This window comes from Fukomys damarensis, unplaced genomic scaffold (assembly GCF_012274545.1).
Source record: "Fukomys damarensis isolate Sample0158 unplaced genomic scaffold, DMR_v1.0_HiC HiC_scaffold_23, whole genome shotgun sequence".
Classification (NCBI taxonomy): Eukaryota; Metazoa; Chordata; class Mammalia; order Rodentia; family Bathyergidae; genus Fukomys; species Fukomys damarensis.
This window is the reverse complement of record NW_022900935.1, coordinates 37,926,870-37,953,735: the sequence shown is the minus strand read 5'-3', so window position 1 is coordinate 37,953,735 and position 26,866 is coordinate 37,926,870. Positions and strand designations below refer to the sequence as shown.

The 26,866-nt window shown below is 39.5% G+C and overlaps 1 protein-coding gene and 1 pseudogene across 1 annotated transcript in view; both read left to right on the top strand.

Annotated features, from left to right (window-relative positions):
* The window catches only part of LOC104864922 (arylacetamide deacetylase-like 4), a 10,642-nt gene extending 5,971 nt beyond the window's left edge, over positions 1-4,671 (top strand). The window contains exons 3-4 of the mRNA XM_010628197.1: positions 442-505; positions 3,891-4,671. Coding sequence (XP_010626499.1) covers positions 442-505; positions 3,891-4,671 — 845 coding nt within the window. The remainder of the gene's footprint in view (positions 1-441; positions 506-3,890) is intronic.
* Positions 4,672-5,965: 1,294 nt separating this feature from the next.
* LOC104864923 lies at positions 5,966-25,410 on the top strand (annotated as a pseudogene).
* The last annotated feature ends 1,456 nt before the right edge of the window (positions 25,411-26,866 follow it).

Below are 26,866 nucleotides of genomic sequence, written 5' to 3'. Positions count from 1 at the left end.
GTTTTTTTTTTTTTTTGTACTGGGAATCGAATTCGGGTCCTTGTGCTTGCGAGGCAGGCACTGGAACCACTGAGCCAAATCCCCAGCCCTCTTCACCAATATAAGCACACAAAATTATTAATCCCCGAAAGCATGCTCAGTTTGACTTGACTTGACTTTTTCCATTTCAGATCCCTAAGCCTTCCTGGTCCTCAGTTTGCACCAGTATGAAATTAATCCATGCAGATGAGCCCCAAGGTTGTTCCCTCCTGGACATTCAAGAGATTGGGGCAGATGTCTAGCTTTTCCCAGGCAGAGCCCACCAAAGTAGGAGGAGACCAGAGAAGGAACAGAGACAGGACATCACCCCATGCCCACATACTGGCTGCTTTCCCTGAGGCTGGGGAAGTAATGCTGGGCCCTCCTCCACCCAGATCTGTTTTATTTTTTCTTTTCTTGCAGATTCTTACCACAATGTGTGCGTTTTCCTTGCCCTGGAGACAGATTCTGTGCTGTTGGCAGTGGGGTGAGTTTCAGAGACACTCCTTAGCTTTTCCATGGGAAGAAGAAGGCAGGAGGGGGGGTGTTCCTGGATGACTGTAGAGCAGAGAGGAGACCCAGACACAAGAGGCACTCAGGACAGGCACGAAGGTCACAGGTGCAGCTCCACTCAAAGCAGCACAAGCCTGGGAAGATGCTGGGAAGTGTGCACAAATCACTCCTGTGAGAGTGAGTAGAACAAACATTGCCTGAGTGGCCATGGACTATTACACTGCCAATTAGTAAACAGTATCACAGGATGCAGTCTGATACGAATGAATCTTAGTAGTGCAACAATAAGTAAAATAATTCAAAAATCACATTAAGCCTTATGCTTTAAAAATAATCTTATGACAATTGAAATCTAACTAGTATCTTCTAGGAATGTTCAAGGTTAAAACCAAATAATATACAAAAAGGAAATAAAAAAGATGATGTATTCAGCCCTCGAGGTAACCCTCTTTTGTGTAGAGGCAGCACTGAAGTGGGAGAAGAAGGTAGGATGGTCAGGGTTGGTCGGAAGTCATGGCCAAGGTCCTGGCTGTGGACCAGGTTCTGTAGCTTCTCATTGTGTCATTAAGTAACTACCTACCTATCTACCCACTACGGGCTGTAGGCCACACCAGGACCAAGGTGGGGAATATCTTCAGACATAGTTCAAGTCTGTCAATGTAAGGACAATGGGCTCAACTCACCAGCATTCTAGTCCTTGCTCCAAGAGATTTCAACAGGGAATAAGAACACTGCTTAGGTAGGAGAATCGAGAGACTATGAAAACTGCCCAGTTAGTGTCTGAATGTATGGAGGACCCCTCTAACCTTGGCTGCTCCTAGTTTGAGTACAGAGCTCAGCTGTGTGACTCCAGCGGGCCATTTAGCACCACCGATTCTCTCTGGAGACCCTGAAGACGGCAGCATTTCACCAGTACACAGTGACTCACAACTGGTCACCATTGTGTATGAACTTCTGCCATTAGAGCCTGTGCCTCCAAAGACATCGGGGATCATTAAGGTCCCCTGAACAGGGAGCACAGAAAGGTGTGAGTGCTACCTGTGATGTCTTGTGAGATGTATTATATCCTATCAGGTGACATCTTCACAGTGTTCAGTGGTCCTCTTATTACAGATATTTGTAGTGACTGGGCCTGAGGGCCAGAGAAGTTCGGATGGAATGACTGGTGGAATGATTAGCCAGGAGAGGAGCTTGGGTCTACCAGAAACAGGCAATGTGTGATGCCTGGGAGGAGGTGCCTAAGGGACCCTCAAAAAGGGGGAGCTTTCTCTCCTGTGCTTTCCTTTCTCTGGCTGAAAGCTACTTCACCGTGACTTCAGTTTTAGCCTTCCTACTCCAGTCCTCACAGGTAGTAGGGCTGAAACCTGAGGACCGCATCTTTTGACCCAAAGACAATTGAGGCCAGATTGGGCAAATATTGCAAGTATACACACTCCTGCTCAAGCAAAGTTTTATAGGGCAGGGGACTGTAGCCAAACTGGAGCTTTGACTGAAGAGGGTGAGCAATTTGTTTTTCATTGAGTTTATTGGTACTTTTTAGGTATACAGTAGAGTTACATTCCTCATTGGGATCTTGTACCTTTGCATGGCAGATCTTGGTTCTCATTTTTCCCCATTCCCCTGCCCTCCCTTCACCCCCTCCTCGCTCCCCTATTTACAAAGAGTTTGTTTCCATTTTTTCCTTTTCTCATATTTTTTCTTTTCCCTTATTTCCTTTTCCCTACCCTTTCCACTTCCCCTACACCTTTATCCCTTTTTTTCCTATTTCACATTGTCAGTTATACAATTTAGATCTTATTCACACTTTTATTTCTTCATACCGGAGAAACTATTCGGTATTTACAAGTGTCTTATTTATTTCACTTAAGAGTATGGCCTCAATGTGCATCCATTTTCCTATGAATGACTCTAGTTTCTCATTCTTTATGGCTGAGTAGTGTTCCATTTTGCAGAAGAACACATCTTATTTATCCAGTCTCCAACTACTGGGCAATTGGGCTGTTTCTACTTTTTAGCTATTATAGAGAGTGAACAACTTATTGAGAGGGTAATCAAAGAAGCCTTCTAAGAAACTAAGGCAGGAAGATCCAAAGTTGAATCTTATCTTGGGCAAATTAGTGCTATAGTCAGACACTGATACAAGCAAAAAATAAAAACTGCTGAAGATTTAGCTCAGTGTTAAAGTCTGGTGCTTATCTCCCACTACTGAAACAATTCTTCTCATCAGACACTTAGACCACTGGGTGGTCACAGTTAACTTGTTGATTTTCTTTGTATCTGGCAACATTGTCAAGTGCACACATCTTGGCCTTGAGCTTGATGGGTGAAGAGGGGCTCAATTTTGCTCTGGAACTGGTGAGTTGCTTTTACAGCTGCTGTCATCATCCTGCACATACATGGTCCTTCTGATGGAGCTAAAGGCCTTTCAGTGCTTGACTGCTGAAAAAGCACAAAGGTGGGATAGAAAAGACATATACCAGCTCCATCTAGCAGCAGGCAAAGTTAACCTGTGTCATACTCTTGATCAAAAAAGTTCTTGATATGTCCATGTGCAGAGGTAGGTAGAACATGTTTCAAGGGTGAGTTAAAGCAGCAAAAGAACAGACACAATATGAAGACAGAGATTCCATTCCTTTTATCCCATTTTACCCAGTCTAAGAAGTCTGTAGGCTGAAGGGAAGAGTCAGTGTTCTCAGCAAAAGCTGCCTTCAAGTCCCCGGATGTCACCCAGGCAGCTGTCGCCATAATCCAGACATTGGAGGTGCTGTCAGGAGCAAAGCTGGTGGGAAGCTAATAATGTGATATCCAAATGTGTGAACTCCAAAATTAGTTATTCAAATAGTCCGAGGGCAAGAGAAGGTAGAGAGTTTATTTCTATTTCTTCTAGATGAGGATTTTTCAAGTTTGGACAATATTGTTCCTCTGACTTTGTCAGGGTCACAGGCTGGATCTCTTGGAATATGCCACGCTACAAAATGTAATAGTTTATTGCAGCAGTTTGTCTTGTCTTTCCAGCTTTGTTTCAACACTGTCCCACCATGGTGGCCCCTAACTGTTTCACTTGGCTCACTTGACATTTTTCTAACCTCACCTGCTTGTTTCCCTTCCAAGGCGGATAGCTTTCAACTTGTGCTATCTTCTACATGGTTTGTGTATGCAAGGGAAGCATGGGAGTGGAGCATGGGCTAGGAATGTGGAATCAGAGGAAGACAGTGGGGGTACCCACAGTTCCTTCTTAGGGCCCTTCTGAAGACCTAATTGGGGAAAGTCTCCTAAGGGCTGTACAGGACGTTGTCCAGATGGCCCTCAGTGACACCTGTGTACACTGCACTGTTCTTTGTTCCCTCTTCCTTCCTTAGGTACCGCAAGCTTCCTAACTACCATTACCCCGTCATTACCAGTGACTGTCTGAATGCCTCCATCCACTTCCTGAAGACCCTGAAAACCTATGGTGTGGACCCTTCCCGGGTTGTGGTCTGTGGGGAAAGTGCCGGAGGAGGGATTGTGGCCCAGGTCACCCAGGCCTTGGTGGGCCAGAAAGATCTTCCCCAGATTCGGGCACAGGTCCTGATTTATCCATCTGTCCAGTGTATCAATTTCCAGTTACCATCTTTTCAGCAGAACCAAAATGTCCCATTCCTCACCCGGGACTTGATGTTGATGTGCCTTTGTAAATACGCGGCCATTGACCTCTCCTGGAGAGATGCCATGGTGAAAGGTGCTTGTGTACCCCCAGACACCTGGATGAGGTACAGGAAATGGCTCAGCTCTGACAACATACCACAGAGTTTCAAGAATAGATTCCAGGAACCCCAGTTTCCTGGGCCTTTTAATGAGGCTGCTTATTTGGAAACCAAACTTCTGTTAGATGTAGCAAATGCACCCCTCTTAGCAGATGATGAAATAATCGCTCAGCTTCCTGAGGCCTTCCTGGTGAGCTGTGGGAGTGATATCCTCCGTGATGACACCCTGCTCTACAAGAAGCGCTTGGAAGACCAGGGGGTCCCAGTGAGCTGGTACCATGTGGAAGACGGCTTTCATGGGTGCATACTTTTATTTGATAGGAAGCCTTTCTCTTTCTCTTGCTCTGTAAACATTTTAAATGCTGTAGTCAGGTACATAAAGAGCATATGTCAGTAACACTAAGGCCCTCAGTAGGGTGAGGCCAGGATAACTAAGCCATAGCTGGGGATGATGCTGAGTTCTGCTTTACACAAGATGCTAATCCATCATTGCCCAACAAGGAGGATAAGATAGAGTGAAGAGAGGTCTAGCTTTAACTTTAAGAACATGCAAACTCTGTTTCCTTTTCATACTACCAGGGTTCAGTTTTATGTCTAGCTACATTCTCTAGCAATTAGAAATAAATATCAATGGAGGAGAAAAACATTTTTAAAATTTTCTTTAAGCCTTAACCATAAGGTTTCTGCAGATGAACTGCCAAGAATGTATCCCACGGTCTTTGGTGAACACATATCCATGATGACTAAGCACCACTGGGTCCACATCTCTGGTGGAAGGAGGTAGTCACCACATTGTTCCTGGGGTCAAGGTCACTGATCACATCTCAGATGAGCATGTCTCCAACTGACCTGAGAAATGTTCCTGCAACTAAGCATGACTTGGATCAAGCCACCCTACAAAAGATGTAGAGGAGTTTTTGCCTAAGGTATACACAGGAAAGAGGCAAGAGGGGAGAAATGGTGAACTCTGGGGAACTAGGGGTTTTACCAGAACTCAGGTCTTTAATAAAGCCCCTAAGGCAGATCTCTGGCTGCCACAAGGAGTTTCTCAAAGTCAAGGCCATGTTGGGAAGTTCTGGAAGTGATGTGGGACAAGGATATGGAAAGTGCATTTTCTGAGGGAGGAAGTGTGGCCTCTTTTCTCGTTTAAGCTTTCGTGTTCTTCTCATTTCTAGAAAACACTCTTTTTTACTGATCAATCAGTGTCTCTGCTCACAGGGATAAGGATTCTCTGCTCATGATGCTGGTAAGGCCCATGGTAGCTGCATGGGCCCATGTTTGCATGATGCACCTGGAGGAGCCCTATGCCCTGTTGCTGGCCAGATTCACCCAAGTGATGGACCTGGAGGCTCTCTCTGGAAAACATAGCCTGCCTGGGTACCAACACTCTCACCTATGACTGACAAAGGAAGGGGTCTTTGTTGGCCCTTGGTCTTTGCAATAAGCATAGATATTTTACAGGCAACTGGGCTGGGTTCTTGTAGCCTCTGCAGGCATCATGATGCATGGGTTATATTTTAGCATCTTTGATAGCAGCGGGTATTGACTTTTCTGTTTTCATCTAACAGTAGCACTAAGTACAGATTTTCTAGTGCATCATAGTATACTTCCAGTACCTCACAATTTAAATGGTCCAGGGATCTATTCATGGCTTAGGTGGGCTCTTATTTTATGGATCTATGGGACGTGATATGGTGTTGGACGCAGTCACATTTGAGGCTCAGATGCGAAGGCTCTGTATCAAAGGTACCTAATTTGTAGGCAGAATACACTCTCTTCATATCAGAGACTGAAGTCAGCTGTTGGTCAGAGGTCTCCACCCTAAGTTTTTACACAGTGTCATGTCACATAACTTCAAATGGTGAGATTAATTCCTCAAAGGAACAACAGAGAGACAGATGGGACCCAGTGGCCAGCAGATCTAGTGTAATAAAACCAGGAACATAAGTCCCATCTAATTTGTTAGGAAATCAGGGGTCTTACTCACACGTGGGAATCACACAGAGTGAAATAGAACACATGGAAGTCAAGGGGTCATCGCAAAATTTGCCCTGTGCAGAAAGACACAGCAGAAGGTGACAGGAGGGCCAGTGAAACTCACTTGAAGCCTAGGAGACAGAAGCTGTTCTGCACACATGAGCTGTCCCTTTTGGTGCTGATGACAGCTTGTTGCACCAGGAGGGATCCTCTTACCTTCATCAGCTCTACCATCCTTCTCCAATAAAATCCTTCCCCTCTTTTTCCCTAGGGGTCCTCGGGGTTTTTCTGCAGCCTCATTGCAAATTATTCATGACAGCCACTCTTCCCTCAGGCCAGCCAGGGTCCCATCAGAACACAGAGGACACACAAGCTGACTGTTTTCCTCTTAATACTCTGTCAGACTCAGAGAAAAATGGAGCACTCTTGAAACCTCTTAACTTCACAGACCTGGCTGAATCTCCATCCAGGACCTGTAAGAGAAATCAAGGCCACAATTCCATGATCCAGAGAGCTTAATGTCACAATGGAAAAATTGATTAGGAAAAAAATGTCTGGATCATGGGATTCTTTTGAAGATTGAGCAAAAAGAGAGGTCTAATCTGGTCTAATTCCATCGTTTTACTGTGGGAGAACTAGGTCTTCAAAAAGCAGACGATTCACCCAAGCACGGAAAGTTTCAGAGTGTGGGAAGTTAGAGGCATCCATGAGGTGGTGCAAGAAAGGCAGAAGGCAACAATTTTAGGTAGAGGACTAATATCTAGAATATATTAAGAACTCAAAAAAATTAGACCACCTAAAATTAAAGACCTAGTCAAGAAATGGGCAAGAGAACTGAACAGACAGTTCGCAGAAGAAGAATTACACATGGTCAGCTGGGGATTTAGCCAGTGATTCCACGCTGCCTGCCTCACAAGCACAAGGACCATGTTTAAGCCCCAGTACCAAAAAAAAAAATTGCACATGGTCAACTGATACATGAAAAAAATGACATTTCTGGCCGTTAGAAAAATGCAAATTAAAACAATGCTAAGATTCCATCTTACTCCAGAAAGAATGACAATCTTCAAGAAATCAAACAATTACAAATACTGATGGAATGTGGTGAAAACAGAACTCTGTTACATTGTTGGTGGGAATGTAAACTTGTACCACCAGTACTGAAATCACTGTAGAAACATCAAAAAACTAAAATTAGAAATTCCGTGTGATCCAGCTACACCTTCTTCTAGGTATCTTTCTCAAAAGAGTTTAAAACAGTGATATATGCATACTAATGTTTATAGAAGCACAATTTGTAGTAGTTAAATCCTGGAAGCCACCTATGTGCCCATCAACAAGATGATTAGATAAAGAAAATGTGGTATCTGTATATAATGGAATACTACTTGGTGATAAACAAGGACAAATTTAAAACATCTGTAGGAAAATGGATGCATCTGGAAAATATAATGAGTGAAATAAATCAGACACAGTTTAAATACTGTATCTCTCATTTGAGTAAGGAAAAGTACAAACAGAGAATAATAAGGAAGGGAAGAAGGAGACAGGAGGATGATCTCTTGAAAACTGAAAAGGATCCAAGGGACCAAGGGTGAGGGTTGAGGCTTAAATAGAATAAAGATGAGCCATAAGCAGAATCATAATAACCTCAGTGAATGCAAACACCATATGCCATGAACATTAACTAAATTTAATAATGTCACAAAGAATGAAAATGGAGAAAGGTGAATTAGAGGAGGAGGTAGGGAGGTGAGGGGGGACTAAAAAAAAAAAGAAACAAGATATATTAAGTACATGTAACCACTCCTCAGGATGATTGTAAAGTGCATGCACTACAAACATATACTAATGAAAATTTAAAAAAATGATAAAAAAGAAAAGCAGAAGGGCCAGGTGAGCTCACCGAGGCTTTGAGGGCCATAAACAGAGCTAGAATTAACCTAATCCTGTAGCAAATAATTTAGATACTAGGGAAGGAAGCAACAAGATTTAGTTTGTGTTTTAGAAAAATTGTCCTGGAAGAAGATGGAAATGTTTACAGTGGCACAATTTGTAATAGCTAAAGCTTGGAAACAGCCCAAATGCCCACCAACTGGAGATTGGATAAAGAAGATGTGGGTTTTTTTTTTGTTTGTTTGTTTTGAGATGGGGTCTCACTATGTAGTTCAGACTGCTGTGGAACTCACTGTGTAGTCCAGGCTGGTCTTGAACTCACAATGATCCTCCTGCCTCAGCCTCCTGACTGCTGGGACTACAGGCGTGTGCCACCATACCTGGCCTCTCAGGTATTTTGTTACAGTAACAGAAAACTAACACAGACAGCCTCTTCACCATCACTATCTTATACTTTTTATTTTAACACCCTATTAATCTATTGATTTCCTTTATTAAAGAAAGGAAGGTCCTTTTATCAGTTTTGGGCCACACTATTGATTATTTATGAGGAGTGAGCTACTTTTAACCTATCACAGGCCAGGTTGCCTTTTATGGGTCCAGCCCTGCAGAAACAGGTTTCAACTTCTCTGTCTTGCTGTGGCCTTGGTGGAAGGGAAACTAAAGATAAGAGCATGAGGTCATTTTAGGAGCCAAGAAGTACCAGGAAAATGCAGCCTGTGATGGCAGTGTCACAGCATACTTTAATATGATCAATTCCCTAACAGTCCCTTACTGTTTTACAGTAAACTTTCCTGGTGACTATTTACAATCCTGTCTTCTATATCTGATATTCTTTCTTTACGTTGTCTCATTCTGCTGTGCAAACTTTCAGTGGAGTTTTTAATCTTCTGGAAATCTGTTCACATCTGTTTCATTGATTCCATTTGTTTCCTATGCTGTGATTCCATCATTTTCCTCAGCTCCTCTATTTTTTAATCTGTGTCTGCTCTAGATTTATTAATCATGTCTTGCACTATGGGCACAGTCTCTGCTGTTATCTGAGGAATTATTTATTTGATTTTTTCCAGATCTTCTTTTGTTGCCAATTCAGGGAGTCTATATGGTTGAGTATCAGATTGCTCCATCTCATTTCCCTTTGGGGTTGCCTTAGGTGATCTACAAGTCTGGTTTTGGGAATTGTTTGTGTCTTCTCATTTCAACAGATGCAGCCTGCTGCACCTTTGTTGAAGCAACTTTTTGCTTTCCCAGTGGGCTTCAGTTCTCAAGAAGCCTCAGAGAGTCTGTTGCTCTGCTCCTCACCACTGCACCAATTCTTGGGATCAGAATGGTGGCCTTCTGGTTTCCTGGGCTGCGCTGTGGTCCAGGTGGCGTTCTGGCTAGGACCTGTGCACACGTAGGATTGTATCTGGGTATGTCTCTGGCTTGGCTCTGCTGTTGTCTGGGAGGGCCTTTGGCTGGGGGCTGTCTACCCAAGTCTCTTGTGTCTGAGCAGGCTCTTGGCTGGGGTCTGTGAGCATTCACCAGTGGTATCTGGGTGGACCTCTGGCTGTGGCCTGCACAACTGTTTCCCAGGTAAGTCTTTGGCTGAGGCCTGTAGTCCCAAGCTTCTGAATACCACATTTTCTGTATCCATTCATCTGTTGATGGATATATACACTGTTTCCAAGATCTAGCCACTATAAATTGTGCTGCTACAAATATGGGTATGCATGTATCATTGTAATATAACAATTTTAACTCTTTTGGGACAATAAATAGAAGGGAAATAGCTGGATGAAATGGAATTTCTACTTTTAACTTTTTGAGTAATCTCCACAAATTTATATTCTCACAATACAGAAGAGTTCCTTTCCCCCCACATCCTTCTCAGTATTTGTTATTAATATATATTTTGATGATAGGCACTTTTGCTGGGGTAAGTAATATTTTAATGTAGTTTTAATTTACATTTCTCTAATCACCAGTGATGTTGAGTATTTCTATGTACTTATGGGCCATTTGTACTTTTTCTGAGAAATATCTATTCATTTGGGTTGCCCATATTTTGATTGGATATTTTATTTTGTGGGTTCTAATTTTTTTGAGCTCTATAAATTCTAGCTGTTAGTTCTCTGTCTGAATAACAGCAGACAAAAAAATATTCTTTCATCCCATACATTGTCTCTTCATTCTGTTGGTTGTTTCCTTTGCGGTGTAGAAGTTTTTTTTTTTTAATTTGATATGATCCCATTTGTTGATTATTGGTGTTATTTCTTAGGACACTGAGATTTTGTTCAAAAAGTCATTGCCTGTGCCTATGTCTTCAAGAGTTGTACCTATTTTATCTTCCAGTTGATTGTTTCTGTCTTACAATTTATTTAATTTTTTTCCTCATTGAGTTTATCGGTACATTTTAGATGTACAGTACAGTTACATTCATTATTGGGATCTTGTACCTTTACATGACAGGTCTTGGTTCTCATTTTTTCCCCTTGTCCCCACCCTCCCTTCTCCCCTCTCTGTCTTACAATTTAGATCTTTGATCCATTTTGATTTTAATTTATCACATGGTGAGAGATATGGGTCTAGACTAAATCTTCCAAATGTAGATATCCAGTTTTACTAGCACCATTTACTAAAGAGTATGTTTTTGGCCCTTGTGTTTCTGCTTCTCTTTCTGTATTCCATTGATCCACATACTTGTTTTTGTGCCAACACCGCGCTTCTTTAATCACAATATCTTTGAAGCTTAAATTCCAATCTGGGATTGTTATGCTTCCTGCTTTACTTTTGTTACTCATAATTTTTATTGCTATTCTGGATCTCTTTTGGTTTCATATGAATCTTAGGATTGTTTTCTCTAAGAAATGCCATTGGTATTTGCAACAGGTTTGCACTAAATCTGTGTATCAGTTTCAAAAGTATAGCTATTTTAATTATATTTGTTCTGCCTATGCAGGGATATCTTTCCATTATATGATGTTCTTTATTTTTTTTTCTAGAGTAAGTTTTTTTCTAGAGTAAGTTTAATTTGAAATCATGAATGGATGTTGGATTTTGTCATAGAGTTTTTATGTGTTTATTGAGATGATCATGTGATTTTTGTCTTTGTTTCTGTTTATGTAATGTTGCATATATTGATTTGCACATGTTGAACCATCCTTATATCCCTGGGCTACAGCTTACTTGTTCATGGTGTATTAGCTTTTTGATGATTCATTGCATTCTGTTTGCAAGTATTTTGTTAAGGTTTTTTTCTGTGTTCATTGGAGAGATTGTCCTGTAGTTCCCCCTTCCTCCTTCTCTGGTTGAATCCTTCCTTTAGTTTAGGAATCTGGTTAAAGTTAGCTTCCATGAATGATTTTGGGAATACTCTTTCCCTCTCAATTTCATTAAAAACTTTTAGTAATGTTGGTGTTAGATCTTCCCTGAAGTTCTTGTAGAATTTGGGTGTGAATCCATAGGTCCTGGGCTTTCATTGTTGGTAGTGTTTTTCTTACTACTTAAATTTCATTGTCTGTTATTAAGTTGTTTATGATTTTTAAGTCTTCTTGATTTAGTAATTCATATACATTTGGAAATCCCTCTATTTCTTCCAAATGCTCCAATTTTTTGGTGTGCCAGTTTGTGAAGTAGCTATGAATAATCTGGATTTAGGAAGTGACCATTGTGGTCTTACCTTTTTCATTTCAAATTGCATTGACTTATGTTTTTTCTTTCCTGTTTTGGGTAAGATTGGTTAAAAGTTTATTTATTTAGTTTATTCTTTCAAAGAGCCAGCTCTTCAATTCGTTAATTCTTCATATTTTTCCTTTCTACTTTTTGGGTCTTCTTTCATTGATTTTTTTTCCTCCAATCTTAAAATTTCCTTCCTTGTAAAAACTCTGGATTTGATTGTTCTTGTTTTTCTAGGACCTTGAGATCCATTATTAAATTATTTATTTGGGCTTGTTATGTGGGCATAACACAGGTATAAACTTCTTACATAAGACTGCTTTCATTGTGTTCCATAAATTGTCCCAACATTATCTTTGAATTCTATGAGCTGTCCCATTTCTTTCTTAATTTCCTCTGTGACCCATAGTCAAGAGGATGTTGTTACTTTCTGTATGTTTTCACAGATTCTGTGCTATTGATCTCTAGTTTCATTGCAGCATGAACTGGTAAAATTTTGATCCCTTTACATTTACTTAGTTATGCTTTATGAGCTACTGTATGTTCTAGTTTGGAGAAAGCACCATGAACAGCTGAAAAATGTTTTTTGTTGTTGTCAGGAACAGTGTACATACCCATTAAGTACATTTGTTCAAAGGTATGGTTCAATTGTGATATGCCTTTGTTGATTTTTTTGTTTGGTTGCTCTATTTATGATGGTGGGTTTTTGAGGTTTCCCAACATAATTCTATCGATTACCTTATCTTTTATATCTATTAATATTTTATGAAATTGTGCACACCATGGTTTGGTGCATATGCTTACAGTTGTTATCTGAACACATTGGCTAGTTTCATTAAAAAATATGTGATGTCCTTCATTTCTACTTTTGATCACCTTTGGTTTAAAGTCCATGCTATTTGAAAATAGGAGAGCTACTCCTGCTTGTTTTGGGGTTCCCACTACATGGAATATTTTGTCATCTTTTGATTTATAGTCTATGAATGTTTTTGAGTTAAATATATTTCTTGTATATGACATACTGGTGGATTTTTTATTTATCTGTTATTCTAATCTGTGTCTTTTGGTTGGTGACCAAATCCATTTACACTGATAGTTGTAACAGATAGATGTTGACTTATTCCTGTCATTGTATTATTTTCTTTGATTTCTTTTCCTTCTACTTAATGGCTAGCCTTACCTGTTACATTCATTCTATTGGGCCTTTTGGCATTGTTAGCTTGTCTACTTCTAGCATTCCCTGGAGAATTTTTTAGAGTGTTGTTGTGGTGGTCATGAATTTATTTAGGTTCTCTTTATCATGGAAGTATCTCATTTCTCCATAAATTTTGAAAGATAATTTTGCATGAGAGAATAGTCTGGATTGGAAGCTTGTTTTAGAGCTTGAAACACTAATTTCAAGCTCTCTTAGCCTTAAGGTTTATGGTGAGAAGTCTGTTGTTATTCTGATGGGTTTTCCCTTTTAGCTGATTTGTTGCTTTTATCTAGCAGTCTTTAGGATTTTGTTCTTGCATTGGATTTCTGGTATCTTTATTATGACGTGACATGTTATTTTTTTCTGTTTATGACCATTCAGACTTCTATATGACTCAGATATCTGTATGTGAAGTTATTTTTCTATGTCTGAAAAGTGTTTTGTTAGCACTTCTGTAAATAGGTTTTTTATGACCTCTGTGCTGTCTTCCAATTTTTCATTAATTATAAATACTCATATTATCCTTCTTTGAGTCATCTAGCAGCTACTGGTTCCATTTCTCATGTTGTCTTACTGTTTTTACTATATCTTTCATTAATTGCTCACTATCTAAAATCCATTCCTCTAGATCTGACACACTGTTTTCACATTGGTCATTTTCTCTGCCTATAATTGCAATCATATATTTAATCTCCTGGATTTTTGTTTGGAACTTTTTAATGGACTCTCATTCTTTTCTATGCTGAGCATTCATGTTTTTCATTACTTTATTTAGCTCCACTAGGTTTTTATTATTATCTTTTCTAGACTTGCTGATCATTTGTTTTATCAGGGTTATTATTTGATTAATTATATGTTTAAATTTGCCAGTATCTTTATTGGAGACCTCCACTGATACTATTTCAGAGCTTTCTACTGTGGGGCTTATGATTTTCTCTCCCTTGAGGCTTTCTGAACTAGTTTTGGGTGAATAGGGAGTTTTTGGAGGCATTTTAATACCTTGTCTTTTCATGTTTCTATTTTTTTTTTCTTTGCTGTGGCTTGCAGCTTCCAAGGCCCAGTTTTTATAGCGTGATCCATAGTATTGTTTATTATCCTCAGGCAATCCAGATATTGGCATACAGAGAAAATCAATTTATAACAACTATGTCATTTTTGGCTATAATAGTAAAGTCACTGACAACAGTGGCATCAAACATCAACTGAATATTGGCAAACCTTAAACCCAACTCATGAATTGTCCTTAACCAGAACATGGAGGTCTGTGACTTTAGTGAAGGAATGTAGGCCACCACGATATTCATCTGTAACAATTCAGACTGCAATTACTGCTGGATGTAGGCAGTGGTGTAAGACCTTAAGCATACCATTGAACTAAATGCCTTTTTCTTCAGATCCATCTCTGAAGAACCCACCAATCCTGGCTTCATACCACAATATACAGGCCATGTGATCCTGTGCCTCCCAGGGGATCCCTGTTTACTTCTCATTCTGTATTATAAGACAATCTCTCACCTAGTCTTTGTGGTAGGTTAACACTTCAGCCCTGGAATGTCTAATCAGCTCAGTGCTTTTGCTGTTACTTTTGGTACCCTGTGCTGTTAAGATCCAGGAGCAGAGCTGGCTAGGATTTGGAAATCTGGACACTCTCCTCTTGTTTCACATATGGATTATATGAGACCTAGAGTTGTTGGTGGGGTGGGCATGTGAGATCTCTCCAGCTGTATCTCACATGGGTCACATGGGATTGGGCCAGCAGAGGCACCCTTTCTTTAGTTTTACAAAATATATTCATAATAGCTGATTAAAAGACTTTGTTAAGTGTGAAATATGGGCCCTATCAATGTAATTTTAGTAACATATATATATATATATATTTTTTTTTCTCATTGAGTTTATTGGTACATTTTAGGTGTACAGTACAGTTATATTCATTATTGGGATCTTGTACCTTTGCATGACAGGTGGTCTTGGTTCTCATTTTTTCCCCTTGTCCTGCCCTCCCTTCATCCCCTCCTCCCCTCCCCATTTACAAAACACTTTATTTCCATTTTTTTCATTTTCTCATATTTTTTTTCCCATATTACCTTTCTCCTACCCTTCCCACTTTCCCTACGCCTTTAGCTCTTTTCTTCCCATTTCACAATGTCAGTTATCTCATTAGGATCTTGGTAACATATATATTTTTAATTTTCCTTTGTCTTGATCATGTATTCCTATTTCTTGGCACATCTTATAATTTTTGGTTCTTAAAATGAAGATTTTACATATTATGTTGTAGCAACTATGGATTGATTTTTCTTTCTTTCTTTCTTTCCTCTCTCTCTCTCTCTCTCTCTCTCTCTCTCTCTCTTTCTTTCTTCTATGAGACAGGATGCCAATATGTAGTCAGGCTCACTTGGGCTTTGGTATATTAGTGCATGTTTTGTAAGGATGACAGCAAATGAACCAATGTACACAATGTGGATGAATCTCGTAAGGAGTGTTGAGTGAAAGAATCTATGTAGAAAGCGGATTCTCTGCATCATTCCATTTACATAAAATTCAGAAACCAGCCCAGTGAATCCTGGCTGTTCGATAAATGAGACTGGCCACATTTGGGTGGTGGTTTGGATTGGAGAAAGGGGCATTCATCAGAGATGTACTATGTCCTGATTTGAGAACTGGCTTCTAGGGTTTGTTCATTTTGTGAAAATTCCTCATGCCAAAGACTTACAATTTATGTGCACTTTTATGTAAGTCTATGTATACACAGATATATTAATTACAGATAAATAAAACAACACAAATTAGAGGATATTCACACAACTGCATATATTATAGTGTTATTCACTCAGCTTAAAGTACAAGTAACCTAAATATTGACTGTTTGAATGGGTGAGCAAAATAAGATTCTGTAGTTTTACCTCAGAGTTAGCACACCTGCCTAGCATGGACAAGGCTGTGGATTCCTTTCCCACATAGCAAAAAAAGAAATATTTGGTATGTAGATATAATGAATAATATTCAACCTTTTAATAGAAAAATATCTTATCACATTATATAGCCTGGATAAAGCATAAGGACAATGTGCTAATTGTAGTTGTTAGTGTCAAAAATATAAATGCTATACGATCCTGTTCATAGACAGTAGGGAAAACAGTTTCAGGCTCTTAGGGAGTAGAATTGTTCCTGTCAGTGGATTGGTACTGGGAAGGGAGTTGATCAAGGGACATTGAGCATCTGTTTTGCAAGAGATCTACCTGTTGCATAATAAGGTTACATTTAATGAACACTTCTGTATTGGACATTTAAAGTGGGTATGATGGTGAATTTTATATTATGTGCTTTTTAAATGACAATGAAGCAAATAAAGAACTGAGAGGAATGGTCTACCTCTCTTCCTATCAAATCTTCATGTAGCCCCTATAAAACTCCATCTTCTGGACTTAGCTCTTGTACATCCTGTGGGCCTCTAGCTAGATAAATTTTCCTTCAGCCAATCACTCCAAAAACCCCTGGAGATGCTTCATATATTTGTGGGTCCTGGGACTGGGGAGGAGGAATCCCACTATTCCAGGCAGACCTTAGCCTCATCAAGCTTCCAATTCTCTTTCAGAAAATAGTACCAAGGCCTCTTTTGGGGATAAATTTGTCCCACCTGCTTTATTGCAAGAGAGGAAAAAATAATCAAGACTATTTAGGAAAACAGACTTCATAAACATGTATAACGTGCTTGCCAGGCAGCTAGGTAAGGAGTAGGGAATGAGATCAGCTTTGGTCACCCTAAGAAATTTATGTTGTGGGACTCGGGTCCTGTCTCCTAATTTACAGTCATCTGTGACCCATATGTGACCTCTTCCTCAGATCCCCAGGAACTGGAATGGCATTTTAGATAATCCTTGATAACATCTGGGAGGATAGCATCCTGAACTCCCCTTAGTGATCCATATGAGCTATCCTGGCCCCTGCATCACTTGGGGAGCAGGTTATTCCAGCTCCCATTGCCCAGCTGATGTCTAAGAGACCAAATCAGGCTACTGTGTAAGGCATATCCCAGAAATAGTAGGTGGAGACAGAGCCCATATAATGAGCCATATCTCCTTCACACATGTTCCAGGTTGGCTCTTCAGGATGGACCATGTCCATCCTGTTTCTGATGCTGCTACTTTTACATGGGACTTTTTATCTTGGCCATCTTTAAGCATTTCCTCACTGCAGATGTCCCCTCTGCCTTGCAGCATCCTGTGGAATTCAGATTCCTGCACTGCCTGTACTATATGTGATCACTTTGGTGAGTTCATTCTCAGACCCTATCGTAAGTTGAGGGTGCAATCTCTGTACCTTTCCCTTCCTTCCCTTTTCATTTACTTTCCCTGTCTCTCTCCAGATACCTTCAGGAATGACACAACAAAGTCTGCTATACTCTTTTGTATCCACTATTTTCTTTTTTCCTCTCCCCCTCTTTCCTATCTTCATTACTTCTCTCTTTCTGTATCTCTTCTCCCCTCTCTACCCACCTTTACTTCTACCATTCTTTCTTCCTTCTTTTCTTCCCACCCTGATTCCTTTCTTCCTTTTGTCTTTATTTTCATGTTTCTTTCTCTTTTCTTCTTTTGTACCTTCCCTCTCTCTTCTTTTCCTTTCTATACTTTCTTTCCCTTGTTTCCTTCTTCCTCACACTTTCCTTTTCTCTTTCTCTCCTTTCTTTGTTTCCTCCTTGTTTTTTGCCATATTTCTTTTGAATTTTCCCTCCATCCTTTTTTTCGCCCATGCTTCCTTCATGATTTATTTCCTGTATTCCTTACCTTTTCATTCTTTCTTTCCATCTATGCTACCTTTCCTCCTTCCTTTCAGCCTTGATCCCTCTTATCTTCCCTCTTTTCTCACTTCTGGCTCAGGCTACCTTCCCCAACTTCCTCTCTCTTTTTCTTCAGCATCCGGCATTTGCTGAGTGCCAATTATCAAGCTCTTTTCTGAGGACTGAATAATAATCTCAGACCTATTTCTTGCGCATCAAAGGATTTCTAGGGACTGATATAACCTTAAGTGCAGCATCCTCCTCCCTCTATGCCCTTACCTTCCAGGTTTTGGCCTGCATGGATGTAAGTGCCTTGAGGACTGAGATTATTATATATAAATTTGGCTCTAAGCACAGGGCCAGGCACTTAAAAGATACCATTTGCTGATGAAATTATAAATGAATTCAGCTAGCATTTCAGGATGGCCCTATCAGACAGTCTCTGAGCAGGGCTTTCTGGGGAGAGATGATGGCAGTACACCAATAGCTCACCTGCCCAGGATTGCTGTGGATTTTGTAACAACAGTTTTTCCCAATGTAGGAGGCAGATAACTTGAGTAAATCTCAATGTTACAACTCTTGGGACTTAGAAGTGGTTGAGCAACTCACACTGATTATTTCAGAGCAACTGTGTCAAAGGTGAGGAGGTGTAAGCATGAGAAGCATCAACTGCAGCAAGACATGAATTCTTGCATTGTCTCTCACTAGCTATGTGATCATGGGCTATTTGTAAAACCTCCTGTGATAGCTTCATCTGTGAGATGGTGACAGTGGTAGTCATCAGATTGGTAGTCATATTAGATGACACATGATAGAGATTAATAGGTTTATGAATATATGGTTAAAAAACATTCTTCCCTGGACAACTGATGGAACTTTTCACTGTTAGCATGGATCACTCTGAGTCCGAGCTGTAACATCAACTGAGAGGCCCGGAAATTGGCATCTGTGAGCTTCTCTGTCCTTCATTTACCCATCTCCTACCTCTTAAAGCAACTGCTAACATCATAGCAGATCATTTGTTCATGTATTCAATTGGAGGAAAGGATGTAGGGTTGGAGGGGAGCGCATCAGTGGGATTATGAGCTAAGTACCACATTTTCCTCTAATCCATGTTGGGAAGATCTGATACCAGGGCTAACAGCAGCTCTAACAGGGTCCTCCCTGATCCTCATCAAGGTGAGTTCTTAGAAAACACTGCTCTGGGCCTGGGCAGTCTTGGTAGGAATGTATAAAGCCTGCCCTTGGGGAAGAGCCTGGTGTAGGCATGCTTATCTGGAGTTTGAAATATGCTCTTGCCACTTTCTGAAGCATACTAGAATTCTCTTTAACGTCTTTATGAGGTATGATTAAAAAAATACAGTGAGGGCAGCTGCCCAGTTCCATTAACAGATAAGCAGGCTCACTGAAACATTATGGGATATCTTTCTACCTTATTCACTGAAGGCAACCTGTAATTTCTAGCTCTTCCTCAAAGTCAAAAAGAGCATGAAAGGTAAGTGTTTTGAACTGATTCAGGAAATTAAGGTAGCCATGACAATAAAGCCGAAGACACACATAAGGGTAGGTGTCCACAGCTGCTATAAAAGGAGGCAAGAATGATGGGAAGTGTATTTAAATGAGGGCAAAGGATTAATAAATTGTGTCTTATTGTGATAAATTTTTAAAATCTTAAACATATATCGTACTGTTTGACCATACCATATATACAGCCTTTTGTCAATACACCCACATTCCCAAATGATCAATTACTGTTTTCTGCTAAACACAAACACAGCTAAAGGATGCTCCATAACCCACAGATATCTCCAGGTGTTGACACAGATAACAAAACAGTTTTACCATCTACCCTGGGTAGCGTCAACTGAAGAGAGCAAGGATCTAGGTCAGATGCCTTTGACAATTGACTATTTTCAGTTCAGTGTCTTTTTCCCACTCTGCCATGAACCGGGCTATCATTTTGGCAAGTTCATGTCCATCTCAATCTTCTCTCTGTTGCTCTAACAATATCACAGAACAGATAATTTATAAACAAGTTTGTTTGGCTCACAGTTCTGGAGATTGGCACCAATGATGGGTTATGTCATGGTATCTTCCATCATCCTCTGGCAGGAAGACAGGACAAAAACCCAGGCTGAGTTTTTATTTGTATCAAGAGCCCACTCCAGAGATAATTTACTTGCTCCCTTCATAGCAGACCGAATCCATTCAAAGGCTCCACCTCTTAAAACTGTTACAATGGCAATGAAATTTCAACATGAACTTTGGAGGGGACAAGCATTCAAAACATAGCAACATCTTTATGCAATCAGGACCTGGTGTGAGGAAAAGTTTGAAAACCTAGCTCCCTGCCTGAACACAACCCAGAGCCCACAGAAATTCAATGAGCAGACTATAGACACAAGATAAAGGACAGAAACATGAGTGAGTGGGCAGGCAACCTGCCTTCCAGATCTTTTTTTTTTAAAGATTGCAAACATACATGACAACAAGAAATGAAGATACTAAATAAAAATTTCAAATATACATATATATGACAGCAAAAAAGGTTATGAAATAAACAAAAATTTATACAACACAAACTGATAATCCAAATACATTATTAGTTTGATATGATCTTCAAACATTATATGCTCTTTCTCATTTTTTTCATATAATATTTTTGAAATAATGTATTTACAAATAATACAAAGTTACATATTATAGTTGAGAAACTGCCCTCAAAATTTTATGATTTATAAACTCCCTAGTTATTATTAATTTGATAAATATCATATGCTTGTTGATTGTATCACTTACATTTTCTAACAAAACTTCCCATAAAAAAGAAATATACTTATATTTGAAATCCAAAAGCAACTAAAAGAGTTCACATTTTTAAGATCATATTTTTCTGTTTCTATTTTATTATATCCCATACTTATTTTTATTATATTTTATAAGCATAATGATAGAATTTAACACCAATGCATATGTAATATTCTTCCCAAACAAATGACTGTGAATTAAATCAAGCATGTAATTTAGAGAAATCATAAGGTTGGCAGAGAAACTATCGATATGCCAAATATGCAAAATCCTACCACAGTCATAACCATGTTTCTCATTTAATAGTGCGCATATATGTGTAAAAAATATCCCCCACATATACACAATGCATATTTTCTACAGTACAATATATACTTTAGTATAATAAAACAGTGCAGTGATGTGGGGAATGTTTGTGATTTGTGTGATTTGAGAAAAACAAATATCATCTTTGAGGCAGTTGGAGAATTTGTAATATGTACCAGATACTAAATGATATTAATTATTTATTTTCCATTTTTTAAGTATAGCTATGATAAAATTTACTTAAAAATTAATATTTGTTATCAGCAGAAAATAGGTACAAAGATATATTGATAACATAACAAAATTTGTCTTAACAAATTTCCAACCAAACAAGCTGTAGTGACAGAAAAGGAAGTTTGCAGAAGGCAGAGATGAAAGAGGAGAATGGCAGATGGACCTTAATACTTTTCATACTACTCATATATACAGATTTCACAAATTCTCAAATAAAAAAGCAAAGAAAATGAGAACCAAAATAAATTATCAATTTGGTAGACCAACATATAAAGACAAAGATTAATGTGTTGATAAAATTTAAAAATATGAAATGTAAAGCCTGAGATTTAGCTCACTAGTGCTGCACCTGCCTAGCCAGAACAATGTGCTGAGTTTAATCCTCAGAACCAGGGAAAGAAAAAGAAAAAAGAAGAAAAGAAGAAAAGAGAAAAGGAGCATATGTGCTTTCTAACATACTCAATAGATTAAAAATAAATTATTTATTATCCCTTCCTCTTGAATTGTTGCCTTCACAAGGATGTAGTGACCTTCTTTGTCTCTTTCAATCAGTTTAGGTTTGAAATTTACTTTGTGAATAAGATTGCTACCCCTGCTTTTTTCTGGGCTCCTATTGCATGAAGAAGTTTTCCATCCTTTCACTTTCAGTCTATGGGCTTCTTTTTGCACTAGGTGTGTCTTGTATATAACATATTATTGGATTTTGCTTCTTAATCTATTCTGCCAGTCTATTTCTCTTGATTGGTGAGTTGAGGCCATTGATATTCATGATTATAACTGATATGTTATAACTTATTATTGTCATGTTTTTTTCACCTTTTCCTTTTAATTTCTTACCTTGCCTCTTTGATGCTCTGTTGGGTCTCATTGTGTTGTTGCCCTCACTGTTGTTTTCTAGGATATTGTTTAGAATTCCTTGTAGTGCTGGTTTGGTATTCATGAAGTTTCTCAGGTGTTATTTTCATGGAAGTATCTTATTTCCCAATCCATTTTGAAAGAAAGTTTTGCAGGATACCTCAGTCTAGGTTGGAGGTTGTTTTCTTTTAGTACTTGAAATGTCTCATTCTAGGCTCTCCTTAACCTAAGGGTTTGTGTTGAAAAGTCTGCTGTGATTCTGATGGGCTTTCCTTTGCATGTGATTTGTTTCTTATCTCTTACTGCTTGTAGTATTTTGTTCTTCTGTTGGGTTTCTGGGATCTTGATTATTACTTGTCTAGGTGTAGATTTTTTTTTGATTGTTTTTTTTGATTTTTTTTTTTGAATGGCTAGTTGGAGTCCAGTATGACTCACTTATTTGTATGTCAAATTCTTCCCCTCTATTTGGGAAGTTTTCTATAATTAATTTTGTGAACAGCTTTTTTTTTGGTACTGGGGATTGAACTTGGGACCTTGTGCTTGCAAGGCAGGCCACTGAACCAACCACTGAGCTAAATCCCCAGCCCTGTGAACAGCTTTTTAGTCATTTGTATTTTCTCCTGCTACTTCATGGATTCCTATCAGTCTTATGTTATTCTTTGTTGTATCATCTAAGAGTTGTTGGATCGATTTCTCATGATCCCCTACTGTTTTTAAGAGACCTCTCTTTTCATGGTCATTGACTGCAATCTTGTCGTCTATATCTGAGAGTCTATCTTCGCATTCTTTTATTCTGTTGCGTACACTTTCAATGGAGTGTTTAATCTCCTGGATATCTGCTTGAATCTGTTTTATGGATTCCATTTCTTTCTTATGTTGGGTGTTTCTTGTTTCCATTTCTTACTTATGCTGGGCCTTCATGGCTTCTATCGTGGTCCTGAGCTCATCTATTTTTTTGTCAGTTTCTGTTCTAGAGTCTCGAATTATAACTTTCATTTTGCTCATCATCTCTATGATTATCTGGGAAATTACTTCTGTTTTAAATTTCTCTAGAGCCTGATTGATCAGTTTTTTTACTCCTGTGCTTTGAGTTCAGGGTGTCCTGGTGGTTCACTGTCAGACTTTTCATCCTCATTTGCCCCACTGTTTGCCATTGGTGAACTGGAAGTCTGTTCCTGTATCTTGCTTAAGTGTTTTCTCATTTTTACTATTGTTGTTGGGCTGTCCTTAGTTTAACCTTTAGGTTATTACTTAAATCTTCCTGATATAGTTGGGCTTCAGCTCATGGGTCTGTAATAACTCATAGACATTCTCATTTTCATAGTACCAAAGAAAACAGCTCATTGAGTCAATCACAATCCTTTATCCTAATTGATACAATCAGCACCACAATATGATCAAGAACAACTTGCAAATTGACCCCTTGTGGTAGTCATCAGTCTATCACCTTCAAACCATGTGAATTAAGTTAAAATCAAGAAGCAATCCAAAATATGTTTGCTGTGAATAAACTTTTCAATAAGGATATTTACCATTTAGAATGGGGGCTTAAAACAGAGTTAGGACAAGAGGAGTAGATAAGTAAAAGAATTAGAGAAGTTTTCATATGAAGCCAGAAGATGTAGAATGACCACACAATCATCAGGAAACTGTTAAATTCAAAAGGGAGAAACAGAATAGAAGTATAATAACCCTTGAGTGAGGTAGAATGACATAAGAAAGGAACATAAAGAGAAGAGAAAAAATAATAAAAGAAGAAATCTGAGTTAGGACAGGAGCAGGAACAAAAAGAGAGATGAGGGATAATATAGTGGAGCAAGAGACTGAGTTGGAGAAAGAGGACAGAAAAAAAAAAAGAATTTGCAGAGTGGAATGAAAAAAAGAAAAAATGAGTTTGAAGGGCCTCTTTCAGACTATATCACTGCTGTCATAATATACCATATTTGTTGCCATGTGCAGAGCCAAGTCCCCTGATCTCAGCTAGCTAGTGGCAGAACCCCATGACGCAGACTGACCTCGGGCTGCAAGGCCCAGACTGAGTTCCCTGACCTCCTGAAGGGTTGAACTCCACTCAGTTCTACTACAGGTTTCCCCTACCCCTTCTTTAAAGATGTTCAAAGTTGGGAGCACCAGAAAATACCCTTTATGACCGCCTCTGCTTCTACAGAGTAGGTCTAGAGACTGGCACAATCAGGAGGTCTGAAAGCGTGAGGCAGGGGGTTGAAGGGGTTCAGGGGCACCCATGCAGCTACCTTTCTGACACTGAAGATGGCGGCAGTGGAATTGGCAGGGGAGGGCATGGCACAGCAGACCCTCTGGTGCTGGAGATGGCCCTGCCTTCCAGATCTTAACTGCTCCTCCACTTCACCTTCCTTTTGCCTCCAAAAGGGGAACATACTGGAGAACATGAGAATTTGCTCCATGCCCAGCTTTGTCTGCTTTGTACATGATATAATGACCATAGAGAAGAAAGACCCAAAAATGGTGGTGACTCATCTACAATTTGGGACAATTCCTGTGAAGCTGTTCCAACCCAAAGCAAAGTCCTGTAACTTGCGGTGAGGCATCATCTTTTACCATAGTGGAGCACCAATGTTTGGCAGCCTGGGTAAGGAGCTTGCTCAAGGTGTGGGAAAGGAAGAGCCTCAGGGCTCAGAAAGCTTTACCCAAGATCTCAGCAGAATATAATGGAGTGGCTTAAAGGAAACAGTGGTGGCAGCATCTTCAGGGGAGTCAAGAGAGATAGCTTGCAGTTCATTGAGCTTGATGGAATTTCTGCCTTCACAGGCAATGATTTCTATTACATGTTAGTCTAACTCCCTTACTAGAGCACTAAGCATTGACTTCTTTCTTTTTTGCTCATACATATTGCCACAGACTGACAGTGATCTTAAAACTCATGTGTCATCCTCAGCTCTGAAGGACTATGGTGACTTCATGTTGATGTGCCTTTGTAAATATGTGGCTATTGACCTCTCCTGGAGAGATGCCATGGTGAAAGCTGCTTGTGTACCACCAGACACCTGGATGAGGTACAGGAAATGACTCAGCTCTGATAACATCTCTAAGCGTTTTGAGAACAAAGACCTCCTGGAACTTCAGGAAACAAAGTTTCCTGGGCCTTTTAATGAGGCTGCTTATTTGGAAACCAAACATCTGTAGATTTAGAAAATGAACCCATCCTAGCAGATAATGAGATCTTTGCACAGTTTTCTGAGGCATTCCTGGTGAGCTGTGAGAGTGACATCCTCTGTGATGACATCCTGCTCTACAAGAAGCACTTGGATGACCAGGGGGCCCCAGTGAGCTGGTACCATGTGGAGGATGGCTTTCATGGATGTGCAATTTATTTTAATAAGAAGCTCTTTTCTTTCCCATGCTCCCTGAAAGATTTGAATGCTGTAGTCAGTTACATAAAGGGCATATGACAGTAATTCTTGAGGCTTGAGTAGTATGAGGGCAGGATATCTGTGCCATAGCAGGGGATTCTGCTGAGTTCTATTTTTTATGGAAGAAGATGTTAATCCATAATAGCACAGCTAGGGAGGATAAGATGGAGTGAAAAACTATCTATCTTTATTTTCTAGAAAATAAAACTGTTTGCTTCCAGCACTACCAGTGCTTGCTTGCATCTGACAACATTCTCTGCTATTAAGAAATAAATATTAAGGAGGAAAAAATGTCTTTAAATTGTATTGAAGCCTTGACTCATAAAATCTCTGTAGAATAAGTGCCAGCAAATGATCATACTGTCCTTGATGAACCCATACCCATGATGCAAAAGCACTGCAGGTCCATTTCCCTTCTGGAGGAGGAGTCACCTCATTGTTCCTGGGGTCAAGGTCCCTGGTCACACTACTCACAATCCAGTTTAGAGTGTTTCCAAGTTGGCCTGAGAAATGTTTGTGCAAATTATCCCATTTGGATATAGCCATCCTTGGGGTATATTACACAAGGACTTAGAAGAACTTTGGGGAAAGATATACACAGGGCCAAGGCAAGGGGAAAGAAAATAAGAAATGTTGAAAGCTTTACCTGGACTCAAGTCTTTGTTTTCAGACAGAGTCTCACTATTTTGTCCAGGCTGACCTTGAACTCACTATGTAGCCCAGACTGACTTTGAATTTGTGATTTACTCCTGAGTGCTGGGATTACAAGAATGTGCCACTAGGCTTGGCTGGACTGAACTTTTTAATGAAAATCCCTTTGGCAGGTTTCTGGCTGCCAAGAGGAGTTTCTCAGAGCCAGAGCTGTGTGTTGGGAAGTTCTAGATGCCATTTGAGACCATGAAAATATATTTTCTAAGTAAGGAGTGATGACTACTTCTTCCTGTTAATCTTCTATGCTGTTTCTACTTCTACAAAATATTTTGTGTTACTTAGCCAGTGTCAGTATCTTTGATGGACAGAGAATGCTTATTCCTGTGGGCAAAGGGATTCCATCAGAAGGAAGTTACAGGATTGGGGATTTAGCTCAGTGGTTTTGCCACCTGCTTCACAAGTGCAAGGTCCTGAGTTCTATCTCTGGTACCAAGAAAACAAACAAACAAACAAAACAGGAAAGAAGGAAGTCACAGGTCCTGCTCACACATGCAGATCACACAGTATGTGAGTAGCATAAGTGCAAGTCAGGGGGCTTTGGCAAATCTGCCCTGTGCAGGTTTGTGTTTTAGAAAAACTGCACTGCAGGAATGCGAAAAACATGGCTCAAAAGACTGAATGAGTGAAAATGCAATAAAAATGTTCTGAACTCTTTATCTGCCTTCTAATAATAAAAAAGAACGTAAAATCTAGCAAAATTATGTAAATAAAACCAAGGAATTAGAATACCTCAGTGCATTAATGAGTGAATAACAAGGGTTGTACCATTGGGGAAGACAGAACA